The sequence below is a fragment of the Quercus lobata genome, chromosome 8 (assembly GCF_001633185.2).
Source record: "Quercus lobata isolate SW786 chromosome 8, ValleyOak3.0 Primary Assembly, whole genome shotgun sequence".
In the NCBI taxonomy this organism is placed as follows: domain Eukaryota; kingdom Viridiplantae; phylum Streptophyta; class Magnoliopsida; order Fagales; family Fagaceae; genus Quercus; species Quercus lobata.
In genome coordinates, this window is record NC_044911.1 from 51,468,604 (window position 1) to 51,490,927 (window position 22,324).

Here is a 22,324-nt window from a genome sequence, read left to right on the forward strand (position 1 = left end):
AAAAAGCGAGAGTAGTTGTGGATATGAGAGCGGTCATATACATAGGGGGAGAGTTAGCATAGGAGATTTTTGTTAGGGGGAGTGTTTTTTCTTTTTAAGGGATGTAGTGAGGACTTATGTATTCTTTCTTCCTTTTTAGATACTTTGTTCTTACATTGTGATAGCAAACCATGTACTTATGATGCTATATATATATATATATATATATATATATGTTGACATTGTTATTACAATTCTTTCACCTATCTTTATATGTGTTGTTTCTTTTCTCTCTTTATACACATGCTTCTTACATCCTGTATACAATCTTTTATTTCTGTTTCACACTAAGATACCGTGATTGTTTAAAGTATTTCAAAAATACAAGTTGTCAAAGTCTTCTTACCACGAACTCTCTTCTTGCAAAGTTTTTCAAGAGCTTGTGTTAGGATAGATTTTATTGTATTCAACAAGTGAGTATGAGTTGAGTGATTTATGACTTCTCTCATATGTTCATTTGTTTGTTGTGGTTTTGTCATGGATTGACAAAGAGGGAGATTGTTAGGACATATGTGAATCATGTTAGGAACATATGTCAATATAGAATTAGCTAATCGTTTGAAAAAATGCACTTTACTTGTAATTAGGTAGATCTCGGATGTGTTTAATGCTTCAAGGAACAAGATTTCAAGTTCAAGTGTTAAAAACATGCAAGTTTGTCCAAGAATCAAGTGAAGAAGTGCTAGATTTTAAAGCTCGACAGCTAGTATCTATCGAGGCTTAAAAAGCTATTCTAGCCTGATGCTCGACAGCTGCTCGATAGATAGGGTATCTGTCAAGATTTACAAAAATCAGTTTTTCAGATAAGATTTCACTCCAATCCGTGAATAGATGTTTGGGCTTTCTTTTCTCACAACCCTAAACATATATAAGGATTTTTTTAAGGGCTGTCGCAGCTAATACAACTTAATGCAAAAGTTTTTCACGAGTATATTGTGAACTGGAGACATATGCCCTAGTTCATCTTTCTATTCAAGAAGCTGCTGTGTTTGTACATCATAGGGTTTTGTGACCAAAGAGCTTCGTGATCTTCATTGTGTGATGAATTAAAGAACTTTGCAACCAACATCTATCTCAAGTTGGTGATTAAGTCACGTACTAGGATCCGCGCATCTATTTGTTAGTCACGTACTGGGAGCTGTGCATTGAAAAGAGAGATTGTCACTACAGAACAAGTCCAAGTAGGTATTGGGGTAAAGGTTTAATTGTAGGTTAGTATAAGGTACTGGGATTCCTTTACTTGTAACCGCTTGCTGTGATAATAGTGGATTCTCGAGAGTGGTGACCTTAAAATCACCCGGTGGGGTTTTTGCCGTGTTGGTTTTCCCCATTTGTAAACAAATCACCGTGTCAATTTATTTTCCGCTGCATATTTAGTTATTTGGTGATTTGGTTGTGCTGCCACACATATTGTATGTTAATCTAATTAATTAATCAACTTGGCAATTAATTGGTTAATCTTTTACAAGGAGTCAATACATTCTTGGCCTATCAGTAGTTTTTACAAAAAAGAACCATGGAGAGAAAGCTTTTTACTCAATCCTAATGAGTGGAGAGCCATAGGGTGATATTAGGCTATCTAGGGGCATCAGACATGGAGATCCGCGCATCTATCTCAAGTTGGTGATTAAGTCACTTACTAGGACCCGCGCATCTATTGGTTAGTCACGTACTGGGAGCCATGTATTGAAAAGAGAGATTGTCACTACAGAACAAGTTCAATTGGGTATTAGGATAAGGGTTCAATTGTAGTTTTGTATAAGGTACTGGGATTCCTTTACTTGTAACTGCTTGTTGTGATAATAGTGGATTCTTGGGAGTGGTGACCTTAAAATCATCAGGTGGGGTTTTTGTCGTGTTGGTTTTCCCCATTCGTAAACAAATCATCGTGTCAATTTATTTTCCGCTGCATATTTAGTTATTTGGTGATTTGTTTGTGCTGCCACACATATTGTATGTTAATCTAATTAATTAATCAACTTAGCTAATTAATTGGTTAATCCATCACAAGAAGTCAATACATTCTTTGCCTATCAGTAGTTTTTACAAAAAAACCATGGAGAGAAAGCTTTTTACTCGATCCTAATGAGTGGAGAGCCATAAGGTGATATTAGGCTATCTAGAGGCATCAAACAAGGAGATCCTTTGTCCGCCTATTTATTTTTGATTTGTTTAGAAGGGCTAAATCGACTAATCCAGAAGGTAGCTAGGGAAGATTTGATCAGAGGGTTTTCTTTGTGTCGGAATGGCCCTACTTACTTATTCTTTGCTGATGGCACTTTACTATTTTGCCGGGATGAGATGGGAGATTTACAGGCTATTTAGGAAGTTTTACAGCTCTATGAACATGCTTTGGGCCAAAAAATCAAGAGGTAAAAAACAACAATATATTTTTAGTAAAGCTACTTCAGAGGAGAGAAAGGAGGAGATCAAAACAATTTTGGGAGTGAATGAAGTCAGAGAATATGAAAGATATCATGGCCTCCCAAATGTACCTCAAAGGTGATAGTTTCCATCAAACAGTTATGATTATGTGTGAGTTAAAGTGATTTTTCATATCTCAAATGGTCATAACATGTATACATTTATACAATCTTGCGATGTTTTTTCACACACAACACGCAATATTCTTTGCTACTCTTGATACATGTGCAGGTACAATGTGATTTGGCCATCACAAGGTTTACATGTGTTAATGTATGCTCACTAAACTGTCTTAACTTATTTTTGAAATATAAAATTGGTTAGACTTGTTGTGTGTGTGTGTGTGTGTGTTTGGGATCCATGTACTTAAAAATTGTTGTTGAGAGATGATTTTGAAAGTTTAAAATGTTGATTGGATTATTGGTTGAGTTGCATGCTTGATTGCATTCATATCTGTGTTTTTCCCTTCTTGAAAAATTATTTTTAAGCAATCTCGACACCTCTCGACACCTGGCCTTTCTGTCGAGATCTTAAGTTGTTTCTTATTGCAATCTCAATAGTTGTCTCAACAATTGGTAGATCGGTCGAGAAAGTTTCTGGACCCTTGATAGCTTCTCGACAACTGGTGGATCGATCGAACTTCTCTTTAGCTTTTGTTGAATTGTCCCTCGACAACTCCTCGATAGCTTTATCTGTTGACGCCTTTTTTCCTCAACACTTGTCTCAATACCTTTCGACACCTCTATCTGTCAAGAATTACTGAACACCTATAAATAGGTTTTAGCACGATCCGATCCTCATTTTCTCAATCTCTCTAGATCTATCCGTGCCTATTCACCTCCCAAACACTCTCTTCTCTCTCAAAACCTTCAACCCACATGATTTTCGGCCTTTCCTTGCTTCAAATAACTTGGTATGATCTCTTTTTCTCTCATTATTCATGCATTTCATGCATTTAGACCTAGGTTTTGGGGTTTCTGAAAATTTTTAGGGTTTTTCAAAATTGTTAAGTGTTTATTGAAATTTTGGGATGGGTTTTTGTTTAAATGATCTTTTAACCTCATGCATTGCATCACACATGCATTATAACTATATTTTCATGCATTTAGATGTGTGTGTTATATATGTTAAACTGTCTGTGTGCTGGTAGGTTTGGATTGGGCTAAGCCCATGATGCTTTTTACTTTGCACGTCACATGTTCATGCATTTTCATGCATACGTACCATATATTCAATATATTTGTGTATATTTGAACTGTTTGAAGCTTTTCTGAGTGTTTCTTTCTTCCCCCTCACTTTCTAGTTTACGTTAGTGCATCAATGGCACCAAAACGTAAGTCTGCTTCGTCCCAGAACCCTTTGTGTTCTAGGGCATCCACTTCGTCTTCTGATCCTACCCCTTCTTCTATTCGATTCCGTGATAAGGATGCTCAAAATGACTTCTTGAAGAACTTTTCTTGACAAGGTGTTCATTTGGAACGCTAAGTCATTTTGGCGGACTTCGCCGACACTGACCTACCCGATGTCATTCACAGTTAGGGTTAGGAGTCACTGTGTGACATCTCGGTCACATGTCCATCCGTGCTGATTCAGGAGTTTTACTCCAACATGCATGGAATTGATTCTTCAATACCTCTCTTTCATACTCGCATTCGAGGTACGCACATTGTTGTCACACTAGAGTTGGTATATGATGTGCTTCGTGTTCTGAAGGTAGAGCATCCTGACTACCCTGGTTGTGAGCATTTGAGGATTGTGTCCAAAGACGAGACGATCTCTGCTTTCTACGAGCACCCTTCTGATTGGGGTGATTGTTAATTTACTCCATGTAAGGCCTTTGCTAAAGGTCCTAGATTCATGAACATAGTGATGACTTTTGTTTTGCACCCACTCTCTCACTAACTCTATCACAGAACCTCTTGCTCGATTTTTGCTTTATTTGTTAGAGCACCTTACTATAGATTTTCCTACACATTTTGTTCTTTCTCTTATAAATGTGTATAGGGTTACGGCTACCCATGTTAAGCTCATTTTCCCTTCGACTATCACAAGGATTTTAAGCCATTTTTCTGTTCCTTTTCCCTTTTCCGACCACTTCCCCATTATGTATGCCATTGACTATACTACCGTTAAACGGAGCAAGGCGCAATTTCGATAGAGGCGGTTCGGTATGGCAGCTCCTCCTACTCCTTCTGCTCCATCCACATCCGCTCCTTCCTCTTCTACTAGCGGAGTGACTCTAGAGGACATCATAGCGCAACTTCAATGCATGGATGCTCACCTTAACACTCTCAATGATGAGTTGTGTCAGGTGAACACCCGTGTTGGACGCATTGCTTGACGCTAGGCTAAGATGGGTGGTTATACTATGCCTTCCACTTCTGTGGACCTTGCGGATGAGAGTGATGCTGATGATGCTAATGATGATAATGATACTGATTCTAATTCTGATGATGAAAATGATGGCGATGCTAGCTCACCCAGCAACAACGAGATGTCTACTTGACACTCTTACCCTTTGTCACTTATGACAAAAAGGGGGAGTAGTTTTGGTTATGAGAGGAGTCATACTTAGGAGGAGGGTTAGCATATGAGATTTTTGTTAGGAGGAAAGTGCATATTGAGGGATGTAGTGAGGATTACTTATATCTTTTTCTTTTCTCTGCTTTAGATACATTTATTCTTATTATTGACATACATTGTACTTATTTTCTTTATATGTTGATGTATGTTTCTATCACCTATCCTTGCATGTGTTGTTTCTCTTCTTTCTTTATACACATGGTTCTCATTACTTGTATGCAATCTATTATTTCTATTTCATACAAAGATGCCTTGATGAGTTTTGTTTAAAGTGTTTCAGAAATACAGGCTGTCAAAGTCTACTTACCATAAGCTCTCTTCTTGTAAAGTTTTTAAAGAGTTTGTGTTAGGATAGATTTTTATTGTATTCAACAAGTGAATATGAGTTGAGTGATTTATGACTTCTCTCATATCTCATTTTTTTGTTATGGTTTTGTCACGGATTGCCAAAGGGGAAGATTGTCAGGACATATGTGATTCACTTGTTAGGAACATATGTCACTATTTTATGTAATTGGCTAATCCTTTGACAAAATGCACTTTACTTGTATTTGGGTAGATTTAGGATGTGTTTAATACTTTAAGAAATTTTGTTTCAAGATCAAGTATTAAAGCCATGCAAGTCTATCCAAGATTCAAGCTGAAAAATGCCTATCATTAAAGCTCAACAGCTAGCCATCTATCGAGCTTAAAGAGCTGTTCAGTCTCGTGGCTCGACAGCAACTCGACAGATAGGGTATTTGTCGAGGTTTATGAAAAACAGAATTTCAGTTCTGTTTTGACTCTAATTCGTGATTATCTGTTTGGGTTTTCTTTTCTCACAACCCTAGACATATAAAAGGATTATTTTAAGGGCCGTCAAAGGTGACACAAGTTGCACAAGTGTTGAGCAAAGTTTAATCAAGCAATTTGTGACTGGAGACAGAATTTGCCCTAGTTCAACATTCTTGTGAAGAAGTTGCTGTCTTTGTGCACCGTAGGATTTTGTGACCAAGCATCTTCTTGATCTTCATCGTTGGGATGAACTGAAGAACTTTGCAGCCAACAAACTTTTCTAGTTGGTGATTAAAGTCACGTACTAGGATCCGCGTAATTGGTTAGTCACGTACTAGGAGTCATGCATTAAAAAGAGAAATTGTCACTACAGAACAAGTCCAATTGGGTATTAGGGTAAGGGTTCAACTGTAGGTTGGTATAAGGTACTGAGATTCCTTCACTTGTAAACACTTGTTGTGATAATAGTGGAATAATAGTGGAATTTCGAGAGTGGTGACCTTAAAATCATCCGGTGGGGTTTTTGCTGTGTTGGTTTTCTCCATTTGTAAACAAATCACTATGTCAATTTATTTTCCGCTGCATATTTAGTTTATTGATTATTTGTTTGTGCTACCACGCATTTGCATGTTAATTTAATTAATTAATAAACTTAGCTGATTAATCAATTAATTCATCACAAGGGGTCAATACGTTTTTGGCCTATCATTTTCTTTCTTTCTTGTTTTATATTGAGTCCTATGTGATTCAACATAAAATGCAACACACAGTGATATTAAGATCCAAGAAAACCAATGAAATAAATTGTATCATGGTAAAAACATTAGAAAAACATAAAGGGATTAAACCTACCAATCTCAAGCTAAACATATTTACTAAACATACTGCTACCTCTTATAATACTTACTAATGTAATCACACATAGTTCCAAATTCACAGACTCTTCTACTGGTGAACTATCACATGAACTCTGTACTCGTGACACCAAGAACCTCTTGAAGGTTTGATCTTTGCAATAAACACAGGGATAACTCTATGGCTTCAAACAAGATATGTACTATAGTAATTGTTTGTTTTTAGACTCCTTAAAACACAACTAGATTAACCTAGTTAACTAGCCAAGTGATTATTTAGTCAAATTAAACAGATCTAGTTAACACAAATATATCATATCATTGTAAAGTGTGGAAAATAAAGAATACAACGATATGATAACCCAAGAAAACCAAACCGGTAAAAAATCTGGAGAGGATTTAACCTAGCTATCCTCAAGATAAAATGAATCCACTACGAAAGAATTGAAGTTTACACAATAGCGACTTAGACCACTAACATCCTATTGCTACCTTAAGTAGGAAACTTACTACCATAACCACGTGACAGCTCCGAGTCCACTACTTCTTTCTTGGATTCCCAGCAAGTACAAGCATTCCCGCTTGTGTATCTTTAAGCTCTTGAATCAGTAATTGAATTGATCACCAAACTCTTGACATCAATCTTGAGATTGGAAACCTTAAGTGTATGTGAAGGCAAACACCTTTAGATCTCACAGAAGATTCACACACACGGCACAAAGAGCAACCCTAAAATGTGGCTAAGGTTTTCCTTTTTATACTTAAGACAAAACATAAAACCCTACACGACAAACGGGCTTGGGCTGAGTTGAAAATTCTGCAGAAAAAAAAATCTGCACGACTTTCAATCGATCGAATCTAATTTCTCGTTTATTTTTAGACCCCTTAAAAAACAACCAGATTAACTTAGTTAATTAGCCAAGGGATTACTTAGTCAAATTAAATAGATCTAGGTAAACACTAATATGTCATATCATTGTAAAGTGCGGAAAATAAAAAACATAACGATATGATAACCTAGGAAAACCAAACCGGTAAAAAACCTGGGGAGGATTTAACCTAGCTATCCTCAAGGTAAAACGAATCTACTATGAAAGAATTAAAGTTTACATAATAGCGACTTAGACCACTAACATCCTGTTGCTACCTCGAGTAGGAAACTTACTATCACGACCACGTGACAGTTCCGAATTGATCACCAAACTCTTGACATCAATCTTGAGATTGGAAACCCTAAGTATATGTGAAGGCAAACACCTCTAGATCTCACAGAAGATTCACACACATAGCATAAAAGCAACCCTAAAATGTGGCTAGGGTTTTCCTTTTTATACTTAAGACAAAACATAAAACCCTACACATCAAACGGGCTTGGGCTGAGTTGGAAATTCTATAGAAAAAACAATCTACACGACTTTCGATCGATCAAGTCTAATTCTCGATCGATCGAACCAGGCAGATTTACACAGTAAATCTTGCAGTAACTCGATTCCAACGTTACATAAAAACACATACTTTGAGCAAGTCTAAATAAGTCTAAAAACGTTTTGATCATGGTTTGCCAACATTACAAAATGAAGTTCTAGTACATTAGTTCCTGATTCCTTAGAATCTAACAAACTCTCCTTTTGGCAATCCGTGACAAAACATAAACTAAACAAATTGCTCAAAGTTACATAAAAACAACCCATTACAAAAATATTACCCAACACAATAAATTCAACCTAACTACCATCTATCAGTTGCAAGTGTAGACAGCATCACGGTTGAATCAACTTGTATATTCCTGTAACACTTAACAAACACATAAACGCATATGTGGAAAATACAAGTAAAATAAAGTAACTTCTTGATTTCACAAACATAAAAAATAGAGACATATATCATGAATAACCTCATAAATATAAATCAATAAATAATGTGAAACAAGAAACATATATCATCATTGTCGCTCCCCCTATCATGAACAACCCAATCAAAAATAAAAAAACATCATGGGCCAAAAAAATGTAAATACAGAATAAAGCACCTAGATACAATCTAAAGGCTCCACAGCTCCAAAACATCCAAAATCTCCCCCTAACAACAAAATCTCTCCTACATATGTACTCCCCCTTTTTGTGACAAATTGCCAAAGGGCACTCACTCATCATCAAAAGGAGATGGCGGAGGCAATCGTCTAAAATGCTCCAAATCTGCTCGCAAGGCACGAAACTCATTAAGCATGTCCACCAAAAGCTGACCATAAGCCGCCTGATCGGTTATGATAGTCTCCAACATACATCGAATGTTTGAATCATCCAAGGTAGAAGAAGGAGGGACAGCAGCAGCAGCAATAGCAGTATCAACAGACTCCTCAGCTGTAGTATCACCTGTAGAAGAGGGAGGAGGAGGTGCAACACCAGAAGACTCAACCCTAGGGCATTTAAAGCTTGCTCTCATCTTAGCAGCCATTTGCCTAAGAAAGGTGGCACTGATAGGAGCGATAATATGAACAGGCTCAGACACCGGAAACTCATCTAAACCTAGATGTAACAAAATCCAATGAATAAAAACGGGGAAGAAAAGAGCATGAGCAGTATAACTACTCTTATGAACCTCAATCAAATAACGAATAAAAAGATGAGAAAAGCTCATAGGAGCATTAGAGACAAGGGCATACAAAAACGCACATCTCTCTAAAGGAATGGTGTATAGATGAGAAATAGGCCAAATCGAATAGCAAGAAATCCGAAAGAAAAGATAATAAATCTCGGTCAACTCGTGAGAGGTGATCTGAGGATCAGAACCCCACTGGATAGAAGTACTAGTAATAAATGACATAATGTCATCAAGGGGCAGAGACTCATCGTACGGATAAGTAGGATGCTAGACCAATGGCACCCCAAGAGCAGCAGCCACTACTGAAGGAGTAATGGTGTACTCATCACCCCGTATCCAACTTCTCACAGGAGTGTTGGAATCATAGGAGTGGACAGAGAGGTTCGAATAGAACTCTCTAATCAAGGTAGCTGGAGGAGGATGATTAACATCCAGCAAAGGTAAGCAGCCCCTATAGGCAAAGTTTCTCCTAATCTCACCATCTAGCTCGTTTAACAGAACCTTTCTCTCAGCCCAAATGTTCCTACGAAGTTTCAACTTCTCATAAGCTTCCTAGTTTTTCTCACTCAAGAACCTCTCACTATCAAAGGTGGGGGAAAAAGTAGAGGTGGATTTCCTATTAGTTCTAGTCTTCCTAGACATGATGCTAAAGAGCAGAAGGACAGACACAGAAGAGAAAAAAAAATAGAAAAACCAAGGGCAGACTGCAAGTTAGCACAGAACAATATAGAAATTACAATTCTATATGATGCATGAACAATATCAACACATGATGCATGCTCTAATGCAGTGAGAATAAGTTCAATTTGACTCCACGATCACAAAATTGGCTTGAGCATAGAGTTTACACAAAAAACCCCAAAATTTGAAAAACTCATTTTCACAAAACCCAAAAAATTGATCAATTGACCATTACACAAGAGAGATAACACATTATAATGATCAAATGAGTCAATCTAACAAGCTAATTTCATCAAATTAAGCACAATTGAACAAAATCCCCAAATCGGGTAGTTTCAATCCCTAGAAATTTCAATTTTTCACAAATCATTAAATTGATCAAATTAATCCAAATAGAACAGTTGGATATCATCCCACAATAAAAACCCATTGATCAATTTCTAAAGAAAAGGCTTAAATTAACAAAAATCCCAATTTCTCTTAGGTTTGAAATTTCCCTTTAATGCATGGCAAAAATGCATGAAAAACATGAAAATAAATGAAAAAGAAGGGGTATAAAGATCTTACCGGCCCTAGATGACAAAAACCCTTGAAGAAATTTGGGTGAAAACGACAAAAATCTTGCTTGGAATCTTAGACTGATCGAATAGAGAGAGAGAAAAACTTTTGAAAGTTTTGAAATAGTGTTTGAACACGTGAGAAACAAAGGTTTTAAAAAACTCTCTATACGATTTTTGATTGATCGAAAATTAGTTTTGATCGATCGAAAATCACTTTCGATTGATCCAACAGCGATCGAGTAGGTCAGATTCAAAAAAAAAATTAAATCGCATCTTCGATTGGTCGAGAAATAGATTCAATCGATCGAAAATCTGGAAAACACAATTTTTTAAAAAACAGAAAATTTTTTTGCATAAACTCCTCAAAGCATAGTATTTTATGAATAAAATGCATGAGTATGAGATAAAATGCTCTTCAAAAAACATTTGTATTTAACCCAGATTTCCCAAAAATGAGATTTTCAATCAATTATCCTTAGATTCTCAAACAGCAAACATGTTTTGCATAAAACTCAAGGAATTTTCAAACTTGGTTGGCCAAACCAAAATCACACACAATAACATGTACAAAGTTTAGTAAAGAGTAACTTGTGTAGTGTGTGCGACTAGCAAATGCTTGAGATACATGTGAAGTGATATGTAAATAGAAATCAATCACAATTTCTACAAAATTCATCACATAAATTTGAAAAAGACTATCACTTAAAGAGTTACATCATATAACTCTCACATCTCCTAGAATAAAAACTTGCAATCATGTAAGTTTCTTGATTTGCCTCATAGTATACAAACCAATTTTATTTGATTGTGAAGTTATTAAAACCCAATAATGTACACACCAATTTTAGCATTTAAACCGAGGCTACACTTTATGTTCTTTTTGTGCATGTGCTACACTTTCTTGAGCACAGAATCTTACGATATGCACTAAGGTGTTCATGATTGGCTAGTAAACAATAGGGAGATGGTTATTTATGCCTTTCTCAATAAGTTCAAATCTGACAATCAAAGGCATGTGACTTCAAAATCAAGATCATGTGATCAAAAACTATAAACATCTTCTCACACAACATGCACTACAAAGCTCAGACTAGTAAAGTGCAATAAATAAGTTCATCAAAACTAAACAAGGTACATACACATGTCATGTAAAAATAAATTGGCCAACCTTAATTTCAAATCCAAGACAAATAATGCAAAACACATTTTGCTTCCCTTTTCCTTTTTTTTTTGAAAAGAAATAACAAAAACAACCTAGAATGAAATGCATGAATGTTATGCAATGCAAAACCTAGAAAAACAAAAATCACAAAAACAACAGAGAAGAATGGTCACAAAGAGTAAAGCGATGAAGTATAAGGACCATGTCAGAAAGACTCAATTAGTTTGAGCCTTTTGCATCCAAAACTTTTTAGATGCACCTTGAGTATTGGAGTTCTTATTCACTCTAGAATGATTACTAACTCCAGGATTGGAATAAAGGTTTAGACCCTTTACCAATTCACCAATAAGTACCATAGAATCTTGTACTTGAGGCACAAACACTTTTGGCTTGTTTGCTCGCTTAGCAGCTTACAGCTTGAAATAGTTTGGACAAATGTGCCTAGACTTTCCACAAAAATGGCAAACCCATACAGGTCTATCATGCAACTTGCCCTTAGGAGGATTAGGAGTGCTAGGTTTAGATTCTTGAAGATCAACCCTAATTTTCCTAAGCGGTGTAACTTCTATGGGTTTGACAACCTCACTCATAGGGGGTTCAGAAGAAGGAACAAAGTTTATGGAATGTGGTTCAGGCACAGAGATGCTTTCTACAAAACTTAGACCAGTTTTGTCTGAGGGAGACTTTTGAACACTCAGCATGTGATTAAGTTTGGAGCTTACAGACCTATTAGTTTGTTCTCAAGCAACAGATAATTCAAATTCCAAATTCTTAACTTTATTAAGCAAAAGCATGTTCTCAGTCTTCACATTATTCAACAATTCATTAGTATCAAACAGTTTCATAAGCAAATTTTTCTTATCAAATTCAAGAGATGCCATTTTCTTTAAGCGTAAATCAACACTCATAGCATCCTTTACAGCAATTTTGCAAAGTTTATTATAAGTTTCTTGTAAATCTACATCCTTAGAGAGTTCCCCATCAGAAGGGTTCTCTTTAACAGCAATACGTTCATCAACTACAGCAGTAGTTGTGAAAGTAATGAAGTTTCTATCCTCATCACTACCAGACTCATTGTCAAAAACTTCATTATCACTAAGGGTTACAACCATAGCCTTACCCTTAGACCTCAAGAATGCAGGACATTCTGATTTCATATGACCATACCCTTGACATCCAAAACATTGTTGCCCCATAGAATTATTAGAAGGTTGACCTACTTTCTCTTTAGGTTTTTCAGTGTTATTAACCTTAGTGGGATCATTCCTCCTAAAATTTCTAGGTTTAGCATTGTTTTTACCTCTTACCCTTCTGTTATGGTTCCTAAGAAAGTTTCTAAAGTTCTTGGTAAGGTAAGCAATCTCTATAGCAGAGAGCTCATCATCAAATCCACTCACATCAACATCATCAACAGACTTAAGAGCCATTGATTTGAATTTGCTAGTCTTAGGTAGGTCCAACCCATAGGACTGAAGAGATCCTATAAGTTCATTAATAGGGATGGAGTCCACATCCTTGCTTTCAGTAATGACAGTCACTTTGGGTCTAAAATCTTTAGTCAAGGATCTAAGAATCTTCCTAACAATTTTAGATTGATCATAGATTTCACCCAGATTATAAGCAAAATTAACAACATCATTAAGCTTAATTAGCAAGCTTATGAAATGAAGGGTAAGGGATCGATGAGTGTAGTTGAGAACTTGGATTGGTATTTATTGGTATTTAACTATTTATAGTGATACGTTTCGTTAGGCCAAAGTAGGAGAGGAAGTAGCATAGGAAGGTCCATTAGTCAAGTCAGCTATGGACAGTTGTTGGGCGAGTTACAAGATATTGGCTGTCAAATTGAACTCAAAACCGCCTTAATTTCCTAGTCCTAGCGAGTGATGGGACGCGGTTTTGCATTACACGGTAATCTGATACTAATGAGACGAGTTGGGTGTTGCATCACTAGCAGATATATGTTTGTTGCTTGTTGAAAAATAAAAATCAAAAGAAGAAGATATGTGCATGCGTTTGCACCGACTGCTGCAGTCAACACCGGCTAAGACATTAAAAAACAGATGATCTTATATCATTGCCAAAAAGTTTTTATTTTTTATTACTTTTTTCTTTTTGGCTGAGGGTTGGGGCGTTTCAAAATCAAAATTTTATTTGATATAAAATTCAATTTTTACTCCTCTCACTTTACTTCCGTTCAAATCAATTATTTAACTTTGTTAAATACAAAACAATGCCATTTAATGGCTCTTTGACCACTCAATTTGGACAGAGACTAATAGAAAGACTCAATTAAACAAAGTTAGCAGCTAGATAATTACATTGAATAAAAGTAAAGTTAAAAAACTGTATTTATGCAATTTCAAATTGTATAATTTGTAAGTAATTTTTTTATTTAATATGATGTATACTTCATGTGGGGGTGAAAGGCCAAGGAGCCCATATCCATGTATGTATTGGGCCAGGGGCTCAATCTGAGGACGTTAAACAACTCGAGGACGGGCAAACACCTTCAAAAGGATCTGTGATAATAAGTGAAGAAATGAAATCTGATCAGAGCCAACTCGGGGGTGGTCCAAGGAAGAACCCCTCCTCGGCTAGGCCAAGACGAGGACAGAGGGCATGCTCTGCCATCAAGAGCAACATTCCGGATCATTCCATGGAAGAGGATAGGTATTAAGAAGGAACAGGACAAAGAAAATGCCTTGAAATATCTAGGAAAAAGTTGTTACCATCGCATTGAATGCTTTACAGCTAACTAAACTGTGCTTTTTAGCCTTACAACCACTCCCAAAGACTTTAGAAAGGGACTGATGGGACAAGTATCAACACTATTAGTTTAAATCTACAGGTGGACGATGGAAATGGATGGAGGATAGTATAAAATAGAGGAGAAACCCTGATGAAAAAGGGGGAGGAAAAGAAAAGAGAAAGGGGGAGTGACCAGAGCAATTAAGAAACGAGACCTGTAACAAAGCTTTAAGATGCTATGTTTAAGAATCAATCTCCTCGGACGAATCCGAGGATGTTTTTCCCTAGTAAACTTTTGTTATCTTTCTCTCTTTGTCTTCAAGATCTATTGGTCGATTATCCGATTCACTAAAGCCCAATTTTCCAACCCATTCTCTACAAATTTATTGTATTGAGCTCATGGGGCCAATATCCCATACGTTTTGGGCTTGGACTGTAAATCGAGACTTTACACTTTATATATATCAAAATCTAGTTTTGATTATGATTTTTTCCCATGATAAACACCAAGTTTATTTAAAGAAGGATACATATTAAGCAGACTCTATCTCTAGCTAGGTCCCTAATTACATTAATAGAAGACGAAATTGAGATTGCAACTAGCCTAAAACTTGTCTCAAAATCTTAAACTAATGAATTTAGACCAAATTATGTATCCAAAGAAGAAATAAACTAATCACACCACTTATCCATGAATTTTACAGCAATATTAATATAATATAAGCAACTTAACAGTTTCAAATAGAGATTAGTTGATTACAGAAAACATCCCATCACTACCGGAATTAATTATATGCCATACATAGGTTGTCCTCTCTATTTAAATTGGTAAGATGGATATTGAATATTTTACTTGAGGTAGAGGGTCAAATACTTCATTTAACTGTCCCATTGGCAGGTGCTTTGATTAAAAAGAAAATGTGGAAGTGGCTTTGGTGTCTACGGCTGGTTTCTAGGGTCACTGGTGGGATTGTGATAGCCATTTATTTGGGTGCAAGGATTAATATTAGCAGTCACCTTATCTTGCAAGGATAAATATTACTTGCACTGACTTTTTATTAATGATTGCCCCAAAAAAAAAGTTTGGGATATACATTATACTCCATACAGTTTGAAATTTGCTAAATTCAAATAACTTATTTGCGTTGTACTTATCGAAAGAAATGGTTTTTAACAATTTTTATGTTAAATGTGTTACAAAAGCAAAAAACTAATTTATTTAAAAAAGCTACGAGTTAGATTATTTTCAAAAAGTTGATTGTCATTCAAATCCCAAATGCACATTGTAATGCAAAATGTTCAAAACCTCTAAACTCTTGTACTATATGAATGATTCATGACACATCCGCGATTATGACCAAAACCTCCGACCAACTTCAAGAACCTTTTGAAGCTTTTTTTTCACAGCAACAGGTTTGTATAATAGCAACGTGGCTTCACCGTTGATTACTATTCACCCAGAATACCATCTTCAGGTCTACTTCTTCAATATCAGTATGATAGTGAAATAGATAAAAACACAAATAGCTCTCTCTCTCTCTCTCCTGTTTTATTCGTCCCTCGAATCTGGGCTTAACTAGATCATTTGCAAGACCTTATAGGAATCTATTTCAACAATTTTTGATAGATCGAACAACTGTTGAACATAATAGAAACTCCTCTTTCTTTGAGTTGAACCTGGATCAATGTTGAGTGTTGACTGTGTTAGTCCCTTATATAAATATTGAAACCTTGTATGCTATTGCCAAATGTAATTAACATTTTTCATGGCTAGTCATTTGCTTAAAATACAGTTTTTACTATTTAGTGAATATTCCTGTCTTTCCTCACAATTTCTCATTGATTATTTTAGCTTATATATTTAAAGAAAAAAAGTGGTTTTTAATTTATTTATAGAAATACTATAAATTTCTCCGATTCTGTTTATTTAGAAAGTTCCAATTTTTATTTCAAGCGTATATCAAACAAGAGTGTAAATTTATTGAAAGGAATCAACGAGTTGAATGTAATATTTGTTTGAACTGTAGTATTATGATACGTGGTCTTTGATATGGACCGAAATAAATTGGATATATTTTGGAAATTAACTGCGTATAATTTAACTGTGCTTTGAATGAAAGAAAAGTATTTTAATCTTTATTATTTTTAATTTTTATACCTATTAATGTTAACTTTATAGACTAACAATAGGCAGACTTTTTTTTTTTTTTTTTTTTTTTTTAGTTGAGGAAAAACAATAGGCAGACTTGGCAAACACGTGTTAACTCGTGTATTTGGTTTTGACCTATCAAATATGGGTTAAAATATGTATGCACCAAGGTCAGTTACCACACGTTAGAAACCATACTGCACCATTAGGCTTGAAGCCTTGGATCAGTCGGCCGAACAATGGTTGGTTATCCCTGGGCCAGATTAACTGTTAGACTGGCCTTAAATGCGATTTATTTTTATTTTTTAGGTTAGAATGGGTTGGGCCTAAATGTGTGTTTTAATCAGAATGGGTTTGCAGCTTTGAACAAAGTCAAATAATAGACAATACTGTCATATTAAAATAGGCGACAAATGAAAAGAATAAAATAATTTGATTATATCATTGGCGCATACAAATTAATTAATCAAATGGGAATGTCAAAAAATTAAAGAATTGATGTACAAGCTATATATTTTCTTTTCTGTTCCCTATGACTTGGTGCATTCTAGAGGGAGGCCTTGGGGGAATCTCTTTGTATCTGTGCAGTAATTGTATATCATGTAGTTCTTCTGAACCCATTTCAGCCTGTCTTGACTAGTTGAGTCCAACTCTTGTGAGAGCCACGCATTGCTAGTGGATACAGAAGAGGGAGAGCTTGAGCTGCAGGATGATACTCCAGAGGACCAAACACATGCATTGGCATTGAAGTTCCTATAGGAGGCAGTGAAAGGAGCTTGTGTCCAGTCTGTCTTGACTAGCCCACCCATTGTGGCCCAGTCATCAGCATTCCACAGGCTAGAGTAGATCCTCATTGCCTGGTTCTTTGGGAATGGTACACCAATTGACTCCAGGTTCTTGAACTCTCTTATGGGAGTGCCATCCACAGAGAAACTGAAACAGAGAACATAGAATTTCATTAGCTTGTACAACTTATCAAAAATAAATAAATAAATTGACGGAAGACTACAATTTTGAAACAGTAAGTCTATGAATACAATGATTTTTACAGCTGCTATTACGAACTGTCGTGATTGGGGCACAACAAAAATACTATTCAGGGAAAAGTAATGTTGCTCCAATCACAACAAATCATGTTCCACTGCGAAAAATGTTGTCCTTGGTATTAAACATTTTAGAAAGGTGGATTTGTAGATACTTACATGATGCGCTGGGGGTTCCAAAGGATAGAATAGGTGTGGAAATCTGCAGTTGGGTCAAACCAGAGATAGAATTGCTGCTCTCTGTTGCCCTTGCCTTGGCTGAACACATTGGTGTGAATGATGTAAGGATCACCACTCAAATTGCCAAGGAACTCAAAGTCTATCTCGTCCCATGTTGACCCTTTTGAGGATAACTGTAAATTCACACGTAAAAAGATGATATATATTAGTATACCTTGAAGCATGGAATATATAAATAAAATCGTATTATAGAAGATTGAGGCAAATGATGATATAGCAGGAGAACTCACATAGTAGGCAGTTACTGTGCCTGCAGAGTTTCCAGGGACAAGCTTGAGTTGCATATCAATCTTTCCGAATAAGAATTCATTCTTGGATTGGAATCCAGAGCCAGAGGTTTTGTCAAGGGAGAGAGTAAGAAGCTCGCCACTGTTGAGTATCTTAGCACGGCCATCACCCCACGTAATATCAAAATCTTGGTACAAGTTACTAGCAGAGGCAGACAATATTAAAGAACCAAGCATAAGAGTACTGATCATCAGCATCACTGGAAATGTTGAAGGAAAAGAAGCCATCGAAATATGAAAGAGGGTAATTGAAAATACGAGTAAGAAGAGCTTATGAAATGAAGGGATCGATGAGTATGGTTGAGAACTTGGATTGGTATATATAGTGAGAAGTGAATAGTGATACGTTTCGTAAGGCCAAAGTCGGGAGAAATTATAATTTCTCCAAAGTCGGAGAGGAAGTAGCATAGGAAGGTCCACTAGTCAAGTCAGCTATGGACAGTTGTTGGGTTTAAGAGATAGCTGTCAAAACTAAAAAGCGTTTTTCCTAGTCCTAATAGTAATAACTCAATCACAAATTTTCTACCAAAAATAAAACTCATTGAAAAAAAAAATTAAGGACAAGAATTTTTTGGTTGTCAGAATCCTCAACCTAACCCTTTTGTTTTTTTTGGGTTATATCATTTTGGGTGATGGGACGCGGCTTTGGTTTTGGTTTTGCATTGATACTGCACAGTACTCATCACAAAGCTGCTTCTTAGCTGGGTTAGCATTAGCCCATCATCATTATTATTATTATTATTTTTTAGTGAAGCATATTATATATTGTTATATGTGCCTATTTTAAATTGTTCTCTTTCTGCGACATATGTGATTGTTAAAAAAATGAAAGTCAAAAGAAGAAGATATGTGCATGCGTTAGCACCGACGGCTGGAATCATCACCGACAAGGACATAAAAAACAAATTATCTTATCCCATTGCACAAAAGTTACTCTTTACTTTTTTATTCTGTCTTTTTGGTTGAAGGTTGGGGCGTTTCAAAAGGAAAACTCAAAATATTATTTAGATCATTCACAGCAGCTATGTTAAAATTTATGTCATTTTGTCATATTAAAAACTTATTTTATTATTTTATCATATCATTTTACAGCATCTCATTTATCAGATATTTTATCATTCAATTTTATACATTAAAATAATATTTATTACACATTAAAATAATATACTATCTCCTCCCTATCATCACCATCAACAACAACCCATACCCGCAGATTAACCGCCACAGCCCATAACCACCGGCCACCCCCACAGATTAACCACCACCACCAATATCAGCCACTGCTACCAAAAAAAAAAAATAAAAAAAAAAAATACTCAAACAAACACTACACAGCCACAACCACCAGTCACCCCCACAAATCAACCACCACTACCAATGTCAGCCACTGCTACCAAAAAAAAAAAATACTCAAACAAACACTACATAGCCACAACCACCGGCCACCCCCACAGATCAACCACCGACCAAGCCACAAATCACATTTCACCAACCTAAACACACGAAATCTAGCAAACAACCACCATAATGCCCACGCCAATGACCAACAAATCTCCTAGCCGATGGCCCATGTCGGTCAGAGACCCACGAATCCACCAAATCACAAAATCAAATCACCCCACTGAAATCAAACCACAAAACCCACCAAAATCATATCACGCTTGTCGAACAACCGAACCATGAAATCAACCTAGACCCATGAAATCATGAACAAGGACGATCCACCACCACCCACGAAATCAACTCGACCCACAAAGAAAGATCAACAATCAAAGAAAGAAAGGGAGAGTCAGAAAGAAAGAGAAAGAGGAGACACAGACAGAGACGGCGAGGCGGAGAGAAAGAGAAAGAGAAAGAGAGAAGAAAAAAGAATAAAGTGAAGAGAGAGGAGAGAGAAAAGAGAATAAAAAATTAATAAAACTTATACCATTTTCGTCTTTACCGTTGCAAATTTGCAACGATACTGTTCATATGTGGCATAATTTTTGGCATTTGGAACATTTGATAAAGCTTCGTTTTTGAGGTCAAATTTTATTCCTATTATGGTTACGTATCAATTAGGAGTTATTTTAAGTTATATTTTCTTGTCTGTCAAGTTTTAAGGAGTCCTTAAATAGGCCCCAAAGTCTGTAAACCTTTTTCATAGTTTATTATCAATAAAAATTCAGACTTGTGTCTATTGTGTTCTCTGGTGGATTCCAGACCTATCACCTTGTGGATTCAAGGAACCCCTTATGGATTCGAGGTTTACTATCAGGAACTAACAGTTTAGTTTTTGTTCCATCAAGAGAGCATCGTGTGTGCTTTCTTTAGGCTTCTGTGACATCAGTTGGTATAAGAGCCTTGACTTACCCTGATTTGATTGCTAACCAGTGAGACGGTAACCACCACCACAACAACGACGAATAACTTAGCGAGTATTACGTGACGTACAACAAGCACTCACAAATATCTATGCTAGGATGGCGCCATTGAAGAATGGAAACAATAGGGATAACTGCAGTGGAGACATAACTCACGAGCAACCTATTGGTAAGAAAATTTCATAAAGACCTTATAAAAGAATTGCAAGTTTTAATGGTTATTTTTTAAAAGAAGATTTTCTTAATTGGTTACTTGATCTAGAGGATTTATTTGACTATGAGAATATTTGTTATGAGAGAAAAGTTGGACTTGCCTTGTATAAACTTAGTAAGTATGCCTTATGTTGGTGGGAACGAGTACAATTTGATAGAATCCGACAAGGTAAAGACAAAATTCGATCATGGCCAAGGATGAAAAAGATGCTTGCTATCAAATTTTATCCTTTGAGTTGTGAAGAAATCTTGTTGTATACAATACAAGATTATTATTGGCCAAGAAGTTCATACTTGAATTATTTTGAAGAGCCAAATATTCCACCGCTAAAGGAAGAATTACATGTTGAAGCAAATATTGTTCTTGAAGAATATGGAGAAGTCAAAGAAGAAAATATAGAGATTTCTGAGGAAATTAATGAAGGTCTTGTTATAGAAGAAGAACCTGAAATCAAGATTGTGGAGGAGATTAATGAAGACCCCATTATAGTGAAAGATCTTGAGGTTGAGATAGTAGAGATCATTAAAGAAGAAATTATAGAGGAAGTTGTCAATGATCTCGATGAAATCAAGTTAGATGATTGCAACATTCAAACTCCCATTATTTTATTGGAAGACACCGAGACAGAGTTTATTGATTTTATTGGGGTGGAAAGATTTGATTTGATCATTGACTCTTATTTGGTGAATATTGTCAATTACATGAAGATCAAGGGAGAAAAAGTTCAAGTTGCCCAATTAATGACTTTCAAGTTTGGCAAGAAGACAAAGAAGATGAAGTATTCAAAATATTTGTTCTCTTGGCATGGAAGATTTCAGATTTCAAAGACAAACTCAAGGACGAGTTTGTTTCAAGTGGAGGGGTCTGATGTAGGACACAATTTACTATTTAATTATTGTAATTTATTATTTTTGGTATTTTTATGTAAAAAAAACGTTATTTTATGTTTAGTGATTTATTTCCTTGTTTTTAGGTGCATTTAATACTTTTTAAGTCAAATTTTATTCCTATTATGGTTACGTATCAATTAGGAGTTGTTTTAAGTTATATTTTCTTGTCTGTCAAGTTTTAAGGAGTCCTTAAATAGGCCCCAAAGTCTGTAAACGTTTTTCATAGTTTATTATCAATAAAAATTCAGACTTGTGTCTATTGTATTCTCTGGTGAATTCCAGACCTATCACCTTGTGGATTCAAGGAACCCCTTGTGGATTCGAGGTTTACTATCAGGAACTAACAGTTTAGTTTCTGTTCCATCAAGAGAGCATCGTGTGTGCTTCTCTTCAGGCTTCCGCGACATTATCCATCCTTGCCCTATTCTGCATAACGGGAAAAACATTCTCGCCCCATCCCTACCCCTTGGGGCCCGCGAAACCCCGTCTCATCCCGTAAAACTCTACTTTTTTGTTAATTTTTCCTACAACTAGTACAATTTTTTTTAATGAAACATATTTCATTAATAAAAATATACTTGAAACTACAACTAAATTTATTCAATCAAATCAAATTAAATTTTAGCAAAAATTGAATAATATTATCCAAGTGTTTAACAAAACAATCATAAAAAATAAAAATAAAAATTTCATAGTATAACACATAACA

At 35.8% G+C, this 22,324-nt stretch overlaps 1 protein-coding gene across 1 annotated transcript; it reads right to left on the reverse strand.

Moving 5' to 3' along the window:
- Positions 1–16,992: 16,992 nt before the first annotated feature.
- LOC115957464 (xyloglucan endotransglucosylase/hydrolase protein 22-like) lies at positions 16,993–18,385 on the reverse strand. Its single transcript, XM_031075708.1, has 3 exons — positions 18,092–18,385; positions 17,781–17,974; positions 16,993–17,511 (listed from the first exon to the last, which is right to left on the reverse strand). Exons 1-3 carry the CDS (start codon positions 18,374–18,376, stop codon positions 17,109–17,111), a joined length of 882 nt encoding a protein of 293 aa, XP_030931568.1. The 5' UTR covers positions 18,377–18,385; the 3' UTR covers positions 16,993–17,108.
- Between the last annotated feature and the right edge of the window lie 3,939 nt (positions 18,386–22,324).

Excerpts from the sequence above, each read along its gene's own strand:
- LOC115957464 (XM_031075708.1), bottom strand. The coding sequence starts at position 18,376 with ATGGCTTCTTTTCCTTCAACATTTCCAGTGATGCTGATGATCAGTACT. Across the intron at positions 17,975-18,091 it reads GCACAGTAACTGCCTACTAT|TTATCCTCAAAAGGGTCAAC; the intron begins GTGAGTTCTCCT and ends GTGAATTTACAG. Across the intron at positions 17,512-17,780 it reads TGGAACCCCCAGCGCATCAT|TTTCTCTGTGGATGGCACTC; the intron begins GTAAGTATCTAC and ends TCTCTGTTTCAG.